General features: G+C 45.4%; 1 protein-coding gene across 1 annotated transcript; it reads left to right on the top strand.

Moving 5' to 3' along the window:
- Positions 1 to 610: 610 nt before the first annotated feature.
- Positions 611 to 16040, top strand: LOC126981005 (WSC domain-containing protein 1-like). Its single transcript, XM_050831557.1, has 11 exons — positions 611 to 695; positions 2206 to 2262; positions 5835 to 5925; positions 6451 to 6509; positions 6628 to 6687; positions 11303 to 11399; positions 11771 to 11907; positions 12345 to 12492; positions 13950 to 14029; positions 14379 to 14532; positions 14796 to 16040. Exons 3-11 carry the CDS (start codon positions 5843 to 5845, stop codon positions 14974 to 14976), a joined length of 999 nt encoding a protein of 332 aa, XP_050687514.1. The 5' UTR covers positions 611 to 695; positions 2206 to 2262; positions 5835 to 5842; the 3' UTR covers positions 14977 to 16040.
- Positions 16041 to 16309: the final 269 nt, after the last annotated feature.

Here is a 16309-nt window from a genome sequence, read left to right as displayed (position 1 = left end):
CCCCAAGATCCTTTTCCTCCTGCATCGCCTGCAGAGATTTCCCACTCATGATGTATGCGTGGCTACTATTTCTGCACGGTAGTTTCCAATATAGTTCTGTGAGTCATTCATGAATTATTCCCATGCCTCCTTTTCCCTTTTCTCTTGAATCAGACGGTTTCATTTCAGAACCACAAATTTCATCGATCGAACTAGATACATACATAGATTGGTTCTCCAAACCAGACCCGATACATCTTTAATAATGCCATATTCGAATTTATCGCCTTCAATTACCCTAGAATCAGACCATTTCATACCAGAACCATGAAATAATTAAATTTTTGAGGTAACTAAAAATGTATGCGTCACTTCCTGGGAGCTCGATACACCAATATACTGGTTCTCAAAAAAAACACAGATCTGATACGTCTTTACTGATGCCATGTTTTAACTCAGCACCTTCAATTACCCAAGAATCAGACCATTTTATACCAGAACCATGAAATAATTTATTTTTTGCTGACCAGTGTAATATATTCATCATCCACTGCGAACTTCACGCGCTCGACCAATTAGAAACCTACGTGTTGAACGATGCTATGCTTTATCAACACTTCGTACACCTGCTCTAACACACTTGTGGATCGCGAGGCCACGCGGCAGCGGTTCCTCAGTCAGTGTGATTTTCGGTGAGCCTCAGGTGGGAGCTTCCGGTAAGTTGTACTCTTTCGTTGAATGTTTCCCTCTCCATTTGAATCTTGGAAGGAAACTCTTGGTGAGCTGAGCTCCTGTCCGTTACGGGCTTAACTCTTTCCGATATGAAGTCGACTTATTTTCGGAAGCTTTAATGTAGGTTTCTTTTATACCAACGTCCCAAAAGTCAACTATACGACATTTTCTTTCACTTTTTTTTTTTTTTTTTTTTTTTTTTTTTTTACGTCGTGGCCTGCTGCACCGGTAGGCTTCTTCCCGGTGGATCCTGATGGTCGGCCCAAGGCTTCTTCCCGGTGGGGCCTGATGGTCGGCCCAGCCCGTTCTGGCGCAGGCGAGTGTTTATAGTGGCGCCATCTTGCATTGGCTCATGCTGCCCTCCCGGAGCTCATCTTTAATCCTAGAATCTAGAGTCCGGGTTGATAGGTGGTCTTCTGGACAGCATGTGGGTAGTTTTAAGCCACTCGGCGGCGGCTGAAAAATCCCAGCTTGGTGGCACCGGGCGGGGATTGAACTCGCGTCGTCCTGAACGCGGCGCCGTCACGCTATCCATTCAGCCACAGCCTCCCCACTGCTATATTTAACACTGCCTGAAACCACTGACGACGCCTTGCACTTGACTGACTTGTATCTTAGTAAGGAGAAAGATTTGTTGTGTAGTCTGGAAAGTCTCAGGTGCGGGTCGGGTGAGTCTAGAACTACCCAAATGCTGTTAACATGGAATGTGACTGGTTAAACTTGATATACAATCTTACATATATTTTGGTGTGGTTACTTGTTCATCTTGGTCACCTACATACAGAAAGGAGACTAAACGTTTAGCTGTCCAAAAAACAAGCCCAAAATATTTCAATCTGGCCAATCCCAAGAAGGTTTAATTTAACATCCATGACCCCTCTCGGCCGTCAGCCGCCTTCTTGCCTCTTCAGTGGCGGCTGACAGGGTGTGAGCGAGACGAGTCTCGCAGCCCAGGGCCCCTCTACCCCTTAAACCCATTAAACATCATTGATAACGACAATATCTTAAGAGGGCATTGTGTAGGTGCTTTACGAGGCAACTCTGGCAAGGGTGTAGGCATCGGTATAGCAGGCTGGCGTGACGCTGGTGCGATGATGGCGTTGCTTTCGAGTTAATGAAGTAAATAAAAACAACACTTTCTCATGTTTGTCTTTCTTTCTCGAGTAGTAAATTAGCATGAGATAGATTGTGCGAAGACAACTAACAAGACAATGAGCATATTTTCTTCATTCGGTTTGCCAGAAGACGCTCCGTGCTCTGCCACTTCCGAATCGAGGAACAACAAACCATGCAAGTTTTACTATCCCGGTGTGTTCTCAGCGGTCGACCGAGTACTACTAAGTGTGAATGCATTGTGGCTGAGTAGTGGTGGACGTGAATGCACTGTGGCTGAGTAGTGGTGGACGTGAATGCATTGTGGTTGAGTAGTGGTGGACGTGAATGTACTGAGATCATCGGCCGCACTAGTAACCTTTCTACTCCTGCGACTTGCAGGTGCGGTCACCACGGCCCGGGTGAGTTTCCCGCGGAGGACCGTGACGAGACAGCTGGGTGAGTGTGTTCACGTGTATTTGTTCTCAGATACTTGCAGTTTTACGTGACAATATTAATGTGTTATTTGGTGAGGCATTCTAAGTATAAGACCTTGTTTGGGTTATGAAGTGTGTGTGTGTGTGTGTGTGTTTGTGTGTGTGTATATATATATATATATATATATATATCTATATATATATATATATATATATATATATATATATATATATAAATATACATATATATATATATATATATATATATATATATATATATATATATATATATATATATATATATATATATATATATATATATACATTGCAGCCGGTGGCTGAGTCGTCAAAGTAACGGCCTCGTGTTCAGGAGGACGAGTTCAATCCGCCCTGGTGCCCAAGCTGGGATTTTCAGCTGCCGCCGAGTGGCATTGGCTACCCATGCTGTCCAGAGACCACCTATCATCCTAGAATCTAGATTCTAGGATCAAAGATGAGCTTCTGGGAGGCAGCATGAGCCAATGCAAGATGGCGCCACTATAAACACTCGCCTGCGCCAGAACGGGCTGGGCTGACCATCAGGACCTCCTGAACAGAAGCCGTTACTTGGACCGACCATCAGGATCCACTGGGAAGAATATATATATATATATATATATATATATATATATATATATATATATATATATATATATATATATATATATATATATATATATATATATATATATATATATATATATATATATATATATATATACCCCTGGTCGGGGTACTTCATCTTAAATTCATATAATTTTGTAATACTGAATTTGTCACAGGATATTTACCTTAGCTTTTCCTTTCTTCCTACTCTGGCGTATCTGGGATGAGGCGTTTGTTTCTCTGCTCACTTTTTGTTTCGCCTGTTCTTCTTTGGACATTTGGGCGTCTTGAGCAGTTGTATTCCCTCTCCCCGCGGGGATAGGGGGCTTCTTCCCCTTTCTCTAAGTGGTAGATAGCAAGTGCACTAGCTCAGAGGAGACCTAAAATGACGGCTTTGAGGTATGAAAAGCCTATTTTTGTGTTCACGAAAGAGCTAGTGCACGGCCTTCTGGGGAGTTCTCTGGGATAGGAATTAGCTGGCGGGGTGTGTGTGGGATGGCGCGGGACTGCCAGATGTGTTCCTTGCTGCATCGTTGGGTTCGAAATTTCTAGTGCAGCCTGATTCCAATATATCCAGATATGGGATAAGGTTGCCGGTTTTATCCAGGGTTGTCCCTGGAGCGCGATTGAGTACTCTATCGCTAGCAAGTGCACTAGCTCTTTCGTGGACCCCAAAATAGGCTTTCCGTATCACAAAGCCGTCAATTTCATCCGCTGCGAGTAACTTAACGCGGTCACCCGGTTGGAATCCTATGTGTTAAACGATGCTATGCTTTATTAACACTCTTTACACCTGGTCTAACACACTTGTGGATCGCGAGGCCACGCTGGCGGCAGGCTCGCAGTCAGTGTGATTCTCGGTGAGCCTCAGGTGGGAGCTTCCGGTAAGTTGTACTCTTTTCGCTGAATATTTCCCTCTCCATTTGAATCTTAGAAGGAAACACTTGGTGAGCTGAGTTCCTGTCCGTTACAGGCTTAGCTATTATTATTATTATTATTATTATTATTATTATTATTATTATTATTATTATTATTATTATTATTATTATTATTATTATGATAGGCTACCAAAGGATCCCTCCAGGGTGCAGATACAAGTTGAACCACACAAAATACCAAAAGGTACTGGAGAGGAGTAAAGGCAACGAATAGTTAAAAAACTGGCCAGTCAGAGCCAAAAGAAGGAAAAATAAAATTACTGTTTCAAAAGACATTCACACGAGACTTTAATGTAGAAATGTCTGCAGGAAGGACAATCTCATTGGGTAACTGATTCCATAAATTTGTCAACGATGGAAGAAACCGGTACTCTTGTGGTTTTCTCCTCCTTCTTCTCCTCTTCCTCCTCCTCCCCCTCTTCTAGGGGCTTTGTGGTGCAGTGGTTAGCACACTCGGCTCGCAACCGAGAGAGTGGAATAAATTTGGGCGGCTTTTCCGATACCCTACGCCCCTGTCCCCCCAGCAGTGAATGGGTACCAGGTATTAATCGGGGGTTGTGTCCCGTCTCCTGGGATCTGTTCCCTTCTCCTATAATTCCTTCCCCTTCTGTCTCTCTCCGGCATATGACCACAGATGTTGCGCCGACTAGACGAAACTTTCCAACTTTCCACCGGTACTCTTGTGGAAACCTATTGTTAATGTGGGTTCATGTTACTAGCAGTAGTTTTGGTGAGGATTGATGAGATGCCTCATGATCATAACACATTTTAATTCCAACCATCATTAGGAACAACAATAAAAAAAACATACGGCAATATATATTTTAGCAAAGAAAATCCCTAGATGAAGAGCATTGTTTTAGACAGCTGTTGAAAAGAGTATAACACGTCTGTTGGTAGACAGTCACCTGTCAGAGCATGAACCGGCAATAAGGAGTTGTATGTACCAATCTAACAAAAGTGTTGGCCACAAATCAGAAAGCTTTTGCATACGTAGCATAGGCACAGACATCTATAAAACAATCGTATCCGACAGGGATATTAGCACCACTGGATGTGCAGGTGTTATGTTACCAAGAGCAGGTAGTTCAGTGACCTACGGCGAGTTGTTGTCTAGGGGTTAAATGTTAATACAAGGGGTTCAGTTTGGCGAACATAACAAAACCGAAAGGTGTGAAAGAAAGGAATTGGAGCAATTATAAATATATATTACAATTCAATCACACGTAGATCTTTCACACACCCAACAAACACTTACAATTACTGACAAATATAATACAACGGCTAAATAGAAAAGAGCCCCCACGGTGTCGGATATAGTTACGGTAAACGGGAACACAAAGAAGTAGACTCGGGTCTCCTGTGCTGGTCACCTACTCGGCACCTGACTGAACGGTGCACCACCGTTTTTCACATTCGGCCCTTGTGCGGGCTACCATGGGATGATATGTGTTGATAAGAGTTGCTGTCTTATCCCATGCCTGCTGCTTCATCCTTGCAGTCAGGCAGATGACAGAGAGCCCTTGATTATATCTATCCTCTCTTTGATGAGGGCCGGTAGGTGCAGTGTCTGGTCATCTGTCCAGTTGGCCTTCCTAATTTTCTTTCCTTTGGGTGTTTCCTGTACAACGAGAAGAGAAGAAACTAAACCGGCGGGGAACACGAAAATGATCATTTTAGGGTACTTGAATGGAGATGATAGCTTAAAAAAAAGGCTATCTTAACCTAACCTAACCTGACCTGACCTTACCTAATCTAACCTGACCTAACCTAACCAAACCTAGTCGCATCACCTAACAAAAATTCCCTAGAGATCGGGAACCTTATTTATCCATAAACTTTGTCCGGTGGAGTAGCACTCAAAGCTCTTATAAATTATAAAAAAAAGAGAAAACAGAACAGATGAAGATGACAGTAGACAAACATTTATGTAGACAACATTGCTTTTTTCCTGTGTATTTTAAGTACTCTCATTACCATGATGTTCTTAGCGTCAGTTCATATATTACAGGATAGACAATGATCAACATGAAGCAGTTTTTAAGTCCGATGGCGGTGGTCTACGTCGCCATCACCTGCCTGGTGCTGTTTTACTTGTCAAGGTGCGTTGCCGTGGCGTGGCTGCTCACCCCTTCCGCTGCGTGTTTCTGTAGTGTGACTGATGCCCTCTGCTGGTCTGCCTCTCAATTGTTCTCCCGACTCATTTGTGTTGGTGCTTGGTGGAATGTTTAATCAATTCTTATGTGATCCATGCAGCAGTTTCGTCATTTCTTCAGGTCTGGTTGTAATTTTTTCACGGTATTTCTCGTTACAATGTCCTATTTCATACTTTTGGAGGTAGTAAAGGTGTTGGGGAGTTTTCGGTGAGCTGGGAGTCTGTGAGTGGTGTGTTGATGTATGTGATATGTGCATGTCTTGAGGTTAGTGAAGAAGACTTCTCAATGTATAGCACACCGGCGTTGTTTCATATATATTTTTTAGTGATGCTTCAGTACAAAGTCGTTGATACGCAACATGTTTCATTTATTTCTACAGCCGGTGAGTGAGGATTTATATATAAAGGTTGGTATTTTGATTGATGGAAAGGCATTTAGAAGTAATATACTTGATTCGTATGTCTGTTACAGCTTCCGTCAGTCCGGCGTCACAACATTGTGTTCGAAATTCTCGAGGAACAACGACGCAGGCAAGTATTATTGTTAGGCGGCTGTTCACTGCTCCGAGGCTGGTAAATATAGCGCCATGCTCAGGGCACGCCCTTCACCTTATACAGTGTGTTTCTTTTTCCTTGGCGCGACGCGCAGGTGGCGGGGCGGTGATGGACATGATGCGCCTACTTCACGGCAGCGTTGAGAAAGTGATGAGTAAGTGTGTGTGTGTGTGTGTGTGTGTGTGTGTGTGTGTGTCAAGGAACTAGTGTAGAAGCCAGAGAGTATGATTGAAAATAATATAATAGTTATATGGTTTGTAAAAGTGTGGTGTAAATTAAGTGGTATATACTGAGGAGACGCTGGAGCTAAAACGCTGAAGGCGCGTATCACTCACCGCTCACACAAGTCTCCAATTTGGAGCGTCCACGTGGTCCTTCCTCGCTGGTTTTGCAAGAGACGCATCAGAGGCCTGAAAAGGACACACACACACACGCACATGCACACACACACACGCACACCCACACCCACACACACACACACACACACACACACACACACACACACACACACACACACACAGGAGGCTGCAGAACGCTGAACCTCAGACCTTGCTATCATTTCCGATTGGGGCAGAAGGAACCTGGTGTCCTTCAATGCCTCAAAAACTCAATTTCTCCACCTATCAACTCGACACAATCTTCCAAATAACTATCCCCTATTCTTCGACAACACTCAGCTATCACCATCTTCAACACTAAACATCCTCGGTCTATCCTTAACTCAAAATCTCAACTGGAAACTTCACATCTCCTCTCTCGCTAAATCAGCTCCTCGAGGTTGGGCGTTCTGTATCGTCTCCGCCAGTTCTTCTCCCCCGTGCAGTTGCTATCCATATACAGGGGCCTTGTCCGCCCTCGTATGGAGTATGCATCTCACGTGTGGGGGGAGTCCACTCACACAGCTCTTCTGGACAGAGTGGAGTCTAAGGCTTTTCGTCTCATCAGCTCTCCTCCTCCTATTGATAGTCTTCTACCTCTTAAATTCCGTCGCGATGTTGCCTCTCTTTCTATCTTCTATCGATATTTCCACGCTGACTGCTCTTCTCAACTTGCTAACTGCATGCCTCCACCCCTCCCGCTGCCCCGCTGCACACGACTTTCTTCTCATGCTCATCCCTATACTGTCCAAACCCCTTATGCAAGAGTTAACCAGCATCTTCACTCTTTCATCCCTCACGCTGGTAAACTCTGGAACAATCTTCCTTCATCTGTATTTCCTCCTGCCTACGACCTGAACTCTTTCAAGAGAAGGGTGTCAGGACACCTCTCCTCCCGAAATTGACCTCTCTTTCGGCCACCTCTTATGATTCTTTTTTTAGGAGCAGCGAGTAGCTGGGTTTTTCTTATTATTGTTTCCTTTTTTTTTGTGCCCTTGAGCTGCCTCCTTTGTTGTAAACACACACACACACACACACACACACACACACACACACACACACACACACACACACACACACTGAACCTTACCCAACTCTGGCTAGAGATGCAGGGGTTGCGGGCTAAAGTACAACCGCAAGGCTGAATGTAGCATATGCTCGAGATCCCTTGCCAAGCAGAACACGTGGTATCTGCTCCCTCTCAACAGGAATTGCGAGACTCCAGACTGGAGGCTACAGAACGCTTAACCTCAGACCTTGTTATCATTTCCGATTGGGGTAAAAGGAACCTTGTGTCCTTAAGTGCCTCAAAAAACCAATTTCTCCACCTATCAACTCGACACAATTTTCCAAACACCTATCCCCTATTCTTCGACAACACTCAGCTGTCACCTTCTTCAACACTAAACATCCTCGATCTACCCTTAGCTCAAAATCTCAACTGGAAACTTCACATCTCCTCTCTCACTAAATCAGTTTTCTTGAGGTTGGGCGTTCTGTATCGTCTCCGCCAGTTCTTCTCCCCCGCACTGATGTTTTCCATATACAAGGGTCTTGTCCCCCCCTCGTATGGGGTATGCATCTCACGTGTGGGGGGGGCTCCACTCACTCAGCTCTCTTGGACAGAGTGGAGTCTAAGACTCTTCGTCTCATCAGCTCTCCTCCTCTGACTGACAGCCTTCTACCTCTTAAATTCCGCCGCCATGTTGCATCTCTTTCTATCTTCTATCGATATTTTCATGCTGGCTGCTCTTCTGAACTTGCTAACTGCATGCCTCCCCCTCTACCGCGGTCCAGCTTCACACGACTTTCTACTCATGCTCATCCCTATACTGTCCAAACCCCTTATGCAAGAGTTAACCAGCATCTCCATTCTTTCATCCCTTTCACTGGTAAACTCTGGAACAGCCTTCCTTCGTCTGTATTTCCTCCTGCCTATGACTTGACCTCTTTCAAGAAGTGTATCAAGACACCTCTCCATCCGAAATTGACCTCTCTTTTGGCCACTCTATACTAATCGCTATATGAGAACAACAGTGAGCGGGATTTTTTTTTATATCTCGCCTAAAGCCCCTATTACACGTATCCGGTTTCCTACGGCGCCGTCGGTCGCGACGCTAGCATATGTTCAAACCGGAGCGTGTGATAGCAAATCGGCCGTATGAACGCTCACCCACGGCCGGCCGGATGAACTTTCGCCAGTACTAAAGTTGGCCGTACGGCCGTCGTACGTCACGACTGAGGACGGAGCGTGTAATTGCTCACCGTATGGTATGACATCAGTCTGAGGCTGCACCTGACAGTGGAACGTCGCCACCATGACAAGCTCTTGCGCCAGTGATTTCTTGAGTGACTTCATAGAAATTTATCGAAATGAGCCATGTTTGTGGTTCATTAAATCTAAGGATTATTCAAACAGAGAAGTGAGAAATGCAGCATATGGTAAATTAGTAAATAAACTTCAAGAAATTGATCCCAGTGCCAATAAAGAAATCTTCCTTTTTCTTGTTTTCACCTTCAAACAGCACGCTAGAGCAATAGCAACGAGATTGTCGTCGAGAGAAGGCATGTCACTCCTCCACCACATCCAGTGCTACACTGACCCACTTGCCACCGGCCGTTCAAATACGTGTAATAACTCTAGCCGTAGGCCAGAATTTTCCTACGGCGCCGTAGGCCAGGTTGGCCGTAGGAAACCGGATACGTGTAATAGGGGCTTAATGCCTCCAGACGGGGGCTCACCCCCACCTGGTGATGTCTAACCACGCCTGACGGCGTCTGACCCCGCCTGACGGCGTTTTACTCCCGTTCTGTGCCGATTTCTGACAACCGTACCGTCCGGGCCTGACGGGCCCCTAAAGCTGGGTTCACACACAGCCGACTTGGCATCCCATTCGGCCCCGTTCCGTCCCGACCAGTGAAGACGGGACGAAACGTGTGACATCGTGGCCATGGTCGGCGGTAAACGTGGGTAGGCGTGTGGGGTCGCCACCGAACAGCGGGAAGCGGGAAGCGGGCCGATTTTTTTAACATGTTAAAAGAATTCGGAGCCGGTCGGGACTGGACGAGACGGTTGGAAGAAATCGGCATAAGACGGGATAGCAACGCCGTCAGGCGGGGTCAGACCCTCCCCAGGTGAGGGTGAGCCCCCGTCTGGAGGCGTTAGGAGGGATGAAAAGGCATGAAAATTGCGCGCCTCGTATGGCAACGTCGCGTCGCCAGCAGTCTTCGGCAGGATGCCGATCGTGGCAAAATAGTATTGCAAGTAGTCCTCGTCAGGACGCCGTCGGCGGAGCCCTGACGGGGCTCCGCCTGGGCCCTGCCACGGCTGGACCTGTCAAGCGGGACTGTTCGTGCAACATAGCCGGCGACGGACCACCTCCTGATGTAGGCAGACCCGGGGATGAGTCGGAGGTCCGGCGCCATGGGGACACATTCTGGCCAAAGACCGCATGAGATCGGGTGTAGTCGACCACTACTGATCCCGTCCTCAAAATTTTGTAGGTCGGGACGCCTAAATCGACTACGTGTGAACCCAGCCAATTTTTTTTAACATGCCTCCCATAACCGGCCCGCTTCCCACCGCTCGTTGGCGACCCCACGCGCCCACCCACGTTTACCGCCGTCCATGGCCACGATCCCACGCATTTTCAATTATCGGAACGGAATGGGACCGAACGGGACGCCAAGTCGGCAATGTGTAAACCCTGTATTATATGATAAAAAAAAAAAATCGGAACCGGACGGGACGGTTGTCAGAAGTCGACATAGAACGGGATAAGAACGCCGTCAGGCGGGGTTAGATTCCACTAGGCGGGGGTGAGCCCCCGTCTGGCGGGGTCAGGCGGGATGAAAACGGCATGAAAATTGCGCTCCCGGTGTGGCACGGTCGCATCGCCATCAGTCTCCGGCAGGACACCGCTTGTGTCAACGTCGCATCACCAGCAGTCCCTGTCAGGATGCCGCTTGGCGGTGTCCTGACGGGATTTCCCCTGTGTCCGGCCGCCGCTTGGTCCTGTCTAGCGAGACTGTTCGTGCAACATAGCCGGCGGCGGACTCCCGCCAACCGCAAGCAGGCCCCCGCCTCATCCCGCCTAACCCCGGTTTCATTCGGGGTGAGTCGGGGGTCCGAAGCCGTGGGGATACGTTCTGGCCAAAAAAAGCATGAGATGGGGTGTTGTCGGCCACGATTAATCCCATTCTCAAAATTTTCCTAGGTCGGGACCGCACGAGGCCTAACGGGACGCCAAGTCAGCTGTGTGCGCGCATGATCATCATGACTGAGCAAGAAACTAGTCGCGGGGAATTAAACCGTGACAGTGTGTGTGTGTGTGTGTATGTGTGTAATTCACCACAGCTCCTTCACCTCACGGCTGCGTCTTTGTGTTACAGTTGACGGTCAGCTGCCTGTGGACCCGAAGGAGGAGAAGTCGTGGAGCCTCTGGGGCAGCGATCCTCCCGGGAGCCGGTGTTCCAAGTACAAGACAAGGTGACGTGTCTATAAATGCATCCTCTGATGTTACTGATGACAATGAAAACTGATTGAGTGCTTGAAATAAGAAAACAAAGGAGCATAGCTCCGTCGTTATGCGAAGAACAATAATCGACATAGTCTTCAAAATCTTATAAATTCCATAATCGAGAAATTATCTTTGAAACAATCTTAACTAACTGGTTGTGTGATTGGTTGAGGGACAAATTGGTTGAGGAACAAATACTCGATTACTCAGACTATGGGGCTCTAAAAAGTATGTCGATGAGTGTTATTTCAGCAACAGAAATGCAGCTGAATGGAGACTGTTCCTGCAGGCAAGGGCGTGTTTCCCATAAAGAAATGATAGAGTTTCACCCCCTCCTCAGGTTCGGGATGCGGCTGCCGTTGGTGTGGCTGTCGTCGTACCCTTGTTCCGGAAACACCTGGGTGCGCTACCTGCTGGAGGCGGCGTCGGGCATATTCACCGGCTCCATCTACGCCGACGAAAGTCTCATGGAGAGAGGTAAGGACGGTCATATTGCAGGTGCATGTTAAGTGTCACACTCCTCTGCTGATTACTCCTGCCGTTATAGTTTTTTTTTCTGAGCTATCACTTAAGGAAGTTTCACATTACAGTTGCAAGATATATGAAGAGGAAAAAACACTCTGTCCTCCCAAATCGTGGGTAACTAGTCCGTTTGCAGCTGATAATTAGACCTATGATGCTTAAGCTGATCCAGGTGACTCAGTGCTCAAGCATTGCATTATTTCTTTCTGTGGTTACCTTGGCATTGCATTGTTATGTGGTTACCTAGGCATTGCATTGTCATGTGGTTACCCAGACATTGTATTGTTATGTTGTTACCTAGCAGTGCATTATTTCTTTGTGTAGTTATATTAATTTGGAATTCATCTTTATGCGTCTTACTTTCAACATCTTTCTCTCCCTTGGCTTGTCAGGTTATCTTGGAGAGTATGACAGTGTTACCAGCATGCGAACACTCGTGCAGAAAATACACTGGATTACACCGTGCACGCCCAAGGACCGCCAGTGCCCTAGAAACAACCGAACGATTCCCACCGTCCTGCTGCTCAGGAATCCGGCTAAGTAAAGTTCCAAAGCATGCTCTAAAGCCCGTATTTAGGGTCAGGAAGACAAAGAATTTCCTTCTGTAATCCGAATGTTTTTCATATCAATTTATGTAGAATATCCAAATCTTCGTCTTGTTATCTCATTTATCCAGCTCTGTTGAAGTGCAGAGGTCTAGATATGCGTAAGGAAGCTGTAATTTTTCTATAAGAATATATGAAATATATAAATTACACCACGAAGAGTGGGTAGGCTGGCCCGGGTGGGAGGAGAGAGGCCGCTGTGGCGTACCTGTGGTTCCTCCGTGCCTCCAGTTCTCATGTCACAACAGCGCGTGCGCGGCCAACCACGGGGCCAACCCACCCGTCTAGACTCCGCCCACATAAACACGTGGACCTCTCTCTCTCTCTCTCTCTCTCTCTCTCTCTCTCTCTCTCAAACACACACACACACACACACACACACACACACACACACACATTTTAACTTTAACCTTATTAGCCTATCGATGTTTTTACCAATTCCACAACTATATATATATAGATATATATATATATATATATATATATATATATATATATATATATATATATATATATTTTTTTTTCTTTTTCTCTGCAATATTTTAACGTGGGAGACGATATGTGTATGTGTGTGTGTGTGTGTGGGTGTGTGTGTGTGTGTGTGTGTGTGTTGGGGGGGGGGGGGGTTCAGTGCGGAACAATGTATAAACATTAATAAATGAGTATAACTATAAGTTACACAAGCTATTGATAGCCTAGTCCTGAGAAAATTTCTCTCTCTCTCTCTCTCTCTCTCTCTCTCTCTCTCTCTCTCTCTCTCTCTCTCTCTCTCACACTCACACACATACCTCATTACTTCGACCCTATTCGGCTTTCAGTATTTCCCACCCGTTCACTGTTGTTAGTTTGTGATTACACACACACACACACACACACACACACAGATACACACACACACACACACACACACACACACACACACACACACACACACACACACACACACACACACACACACACACACACACACATCGTCTCCCACGTTAACATACTGTAGAGAAAAATAAATGTAGTAGTGAGATTAGTAAAAACCACACCCCCGCCCCGCTGGTGACCACCGGGCTGCCCGACGCCTGCTTGTTGACGCTTTGGCTGTTTAGTCGGTGCTGCACAGACATAGCAGTTTAAAAATGTTGAAAAACTGGAAATGAAATGCAGTTGTATCATCATTCTTCACGATGTGAAACATTGCAGAATGTAACTTCAATTACAACTCTGCCTTCTCCTCCCGGTATCGTCCCGCCGACTCTTCCTTCTGTTGTGTACTCTCTCCCCAACAACTGATCCTTCTTCAAGCTCGGCGCCATATGGCCGCGGTGGTTGTGGCGCCATGATCGAAAGCTTCAATCAATCAATTAATCTTATTCAAGCAACTAAACCTTCCTCCCACAGGGCCATCATATCATACTACAAGTATACGAAAACTTTAAGTCACACAAAACAAATCCCAGTCTCTGACTTTCGGACCAAATGTGAGTAAGGAACATTTTTTTTCTGTAATCATACGTATATTTCGTTATCTTCACAACTCTTCGTTGTTAAGTTTCTTGAAAATGTTATACGATTGTAAATGTGACCAAATGGTATTATACTGAACACAAAATCCTCCCCAATAATTAAATATTATTTCTTTGGTACTTTATTTTCAGAATGATAGAGTAGTTTCCACACATTTGTTTTTCGGTAAATATTAAATGATATACAAAGAATTTACAAGGCCCTAATGCCTTTTAAAATAAGTTGGGTGTTTTTTCCTCCACCTTATTGGAAGTTATTCAATCCCTTTACATTCTTATAGCGATTTTTCCCCTTCTTATGCAGCGTTCCACTACTTTGTGAGGCACAATATAAGGTCGTGGAGGGAGCTGGCCCTGGACCGCCTTTTGAGGACCGAAGCGCCGCTGTACGTGATGCACTACGAACGTCTGGTGCAGGAGCCTATCAAGGAGCTCACCGCCCTCCTCGCCTTCCTCGGGTACTGCCACTGCAAACACCTACATATCGTCCCATCTCCTGCCACTCATGCTCCTCTCTTTCCCCTAATGACCTTCTTCCTACTCATATCTCTGTTTACTCACATTCAGACATTTTAATGGCTTGTTCTTAGCAATTCTTTTGTTACTTAGATTTATGTCGAACACTAACAATAAAGTGAAGGTCATTTAAGTATTATATTAGAAAACCAATTACCTTGATTCACAGAACCAGCAAACTCTTGGCACTGTTCTTGTTCTGTAGAGTGCATTGGGACGAGGGCAGGATGGAGTGCATCGCCTCACACCTGGATGGCAGCTTCAAAAGGACAGGCAACGCGGCCCTCGACCCCTACACCGCGGAGGAGAAGGCGGTGATGGCGATGGAGATGGCAGCTGTCAACAGGACCCTCCTGATGATGGGCTACCCACCCCTTCAGACCTAACACTGAGTGCAGGCCTGTGAACGTAAAAAATATATGTATTACAGAAGAAGAGAGTATGGTCAGTTTTTCACAAAGTATGATAGCATTGTGGCCTTCTGATTTGTATGTTATTTTGCATGCTTCCTTCTCAAGCTTATATTCTATTTCATCCTTGACATCCTTTACGGATGTTTTCTGTACGTTTATTTTTTTTTGGGGGGGGGGATAAAAACAGTTTTGTATATTACAAATTAGCTTACCCGTCAATCTGTCTCCTGCGCATCAGTACTTACTCAAAACTTCATGTTTATATCTTTGAATCATAAAAAATATTAATCATAGGATTTATGTTTCCTTCAGGGCGTATGTGTAAATCGACACAATAAAGCTTGACATGACACTTTTGGTTAACACACCAAATATCTTTATGCTTGCTATTTTGACATGAATCGTTACCACGTAACGCTGCTCTGCAGTCACTGGTCTCTGCTGTTAATATAAACATGTAGTTATCAGTAATACTAGAATTACTAGATAATGACACACTGACATCGGCGCCTTTTTTGTTAGCATATTTTACGTTTACTTCTAGTGATTCAGTTATCAACGTTCAGTATTTCGATGTTATTAAATATTTGTAGTTTTATTGTAGTTAATAGTTCTGTAACTTTTTTTTCATAAAGGAAGCAGTTAAAGTTAAAGAAAATATACAAAAAAGCTAAGCGCTGCTCCTGTAAATAGAAATCAGATAGAGTGTCCAGAAGAGAGCATCACACTCGGTTTCGGAAGTATTTTGATATTTCCGTCTTGGGAGCATTTTGGTCGTAGGCAAGAGGAATTAAACGAAAAAAGCAGTTCCATACTTTACTAGCGAAAAAAATGAAAGACTGAAGATGCTGGTTAACCTTTGCTGAGGGGATTTGAATAACATATTGATGAGAAAGATTTGGAAGTCTTGTCAAATAGGCCACCGGGAGGGGCGTTCATAAGAGCAATCAGCATGAAGATATCGAAAAAAGATAGAAAAAAGTGGTGCAGTATTGTGGCGTAGTTTGAAAAGTAGATGAAGAATGTCGGTAAAAGAATCGGAGCTGACGAGACGACATGGCTTTGACCCTTGTTATGTCCAGTAGGACTCTGTGTGTTGATTCCCTTCACCTTCTATCCATGAGATGCATGCTCCATACGGGGGCGGACAAAACCCCTGTATATGAGAAGCATTTTAGAGGGGAGGCGATGACTGAATGGTTAGCGTGCTGGCGCAGAGTTTAACAAGACTCAGGGTCCGCTGCGACAAACAAGCTGACATTTTTCAAGTCGTCGCCGAGTGGGATAAGATTACCCACATGCTGTC

Source organism: Eriocheir sinensis, chromosome 46, assembly GCF_024679095.1.
Source record: "Eriocheir sinensis breed Jianghai 21 chromosome 46, ASM2467909v1, whole genome shotgun sequence".
Lineage (NCBI taxonomy): Eukaryota > Metazoa > Arthropoda > Malacostraca > Decapoda > Varunidae > Eriocheir > Eriocheir sinensis.
The sequence above is the reverse complement of the archived record's forward strand: the minus strand, read 5'-3'. Positions and strand labels throughout refer to the sequence as shown.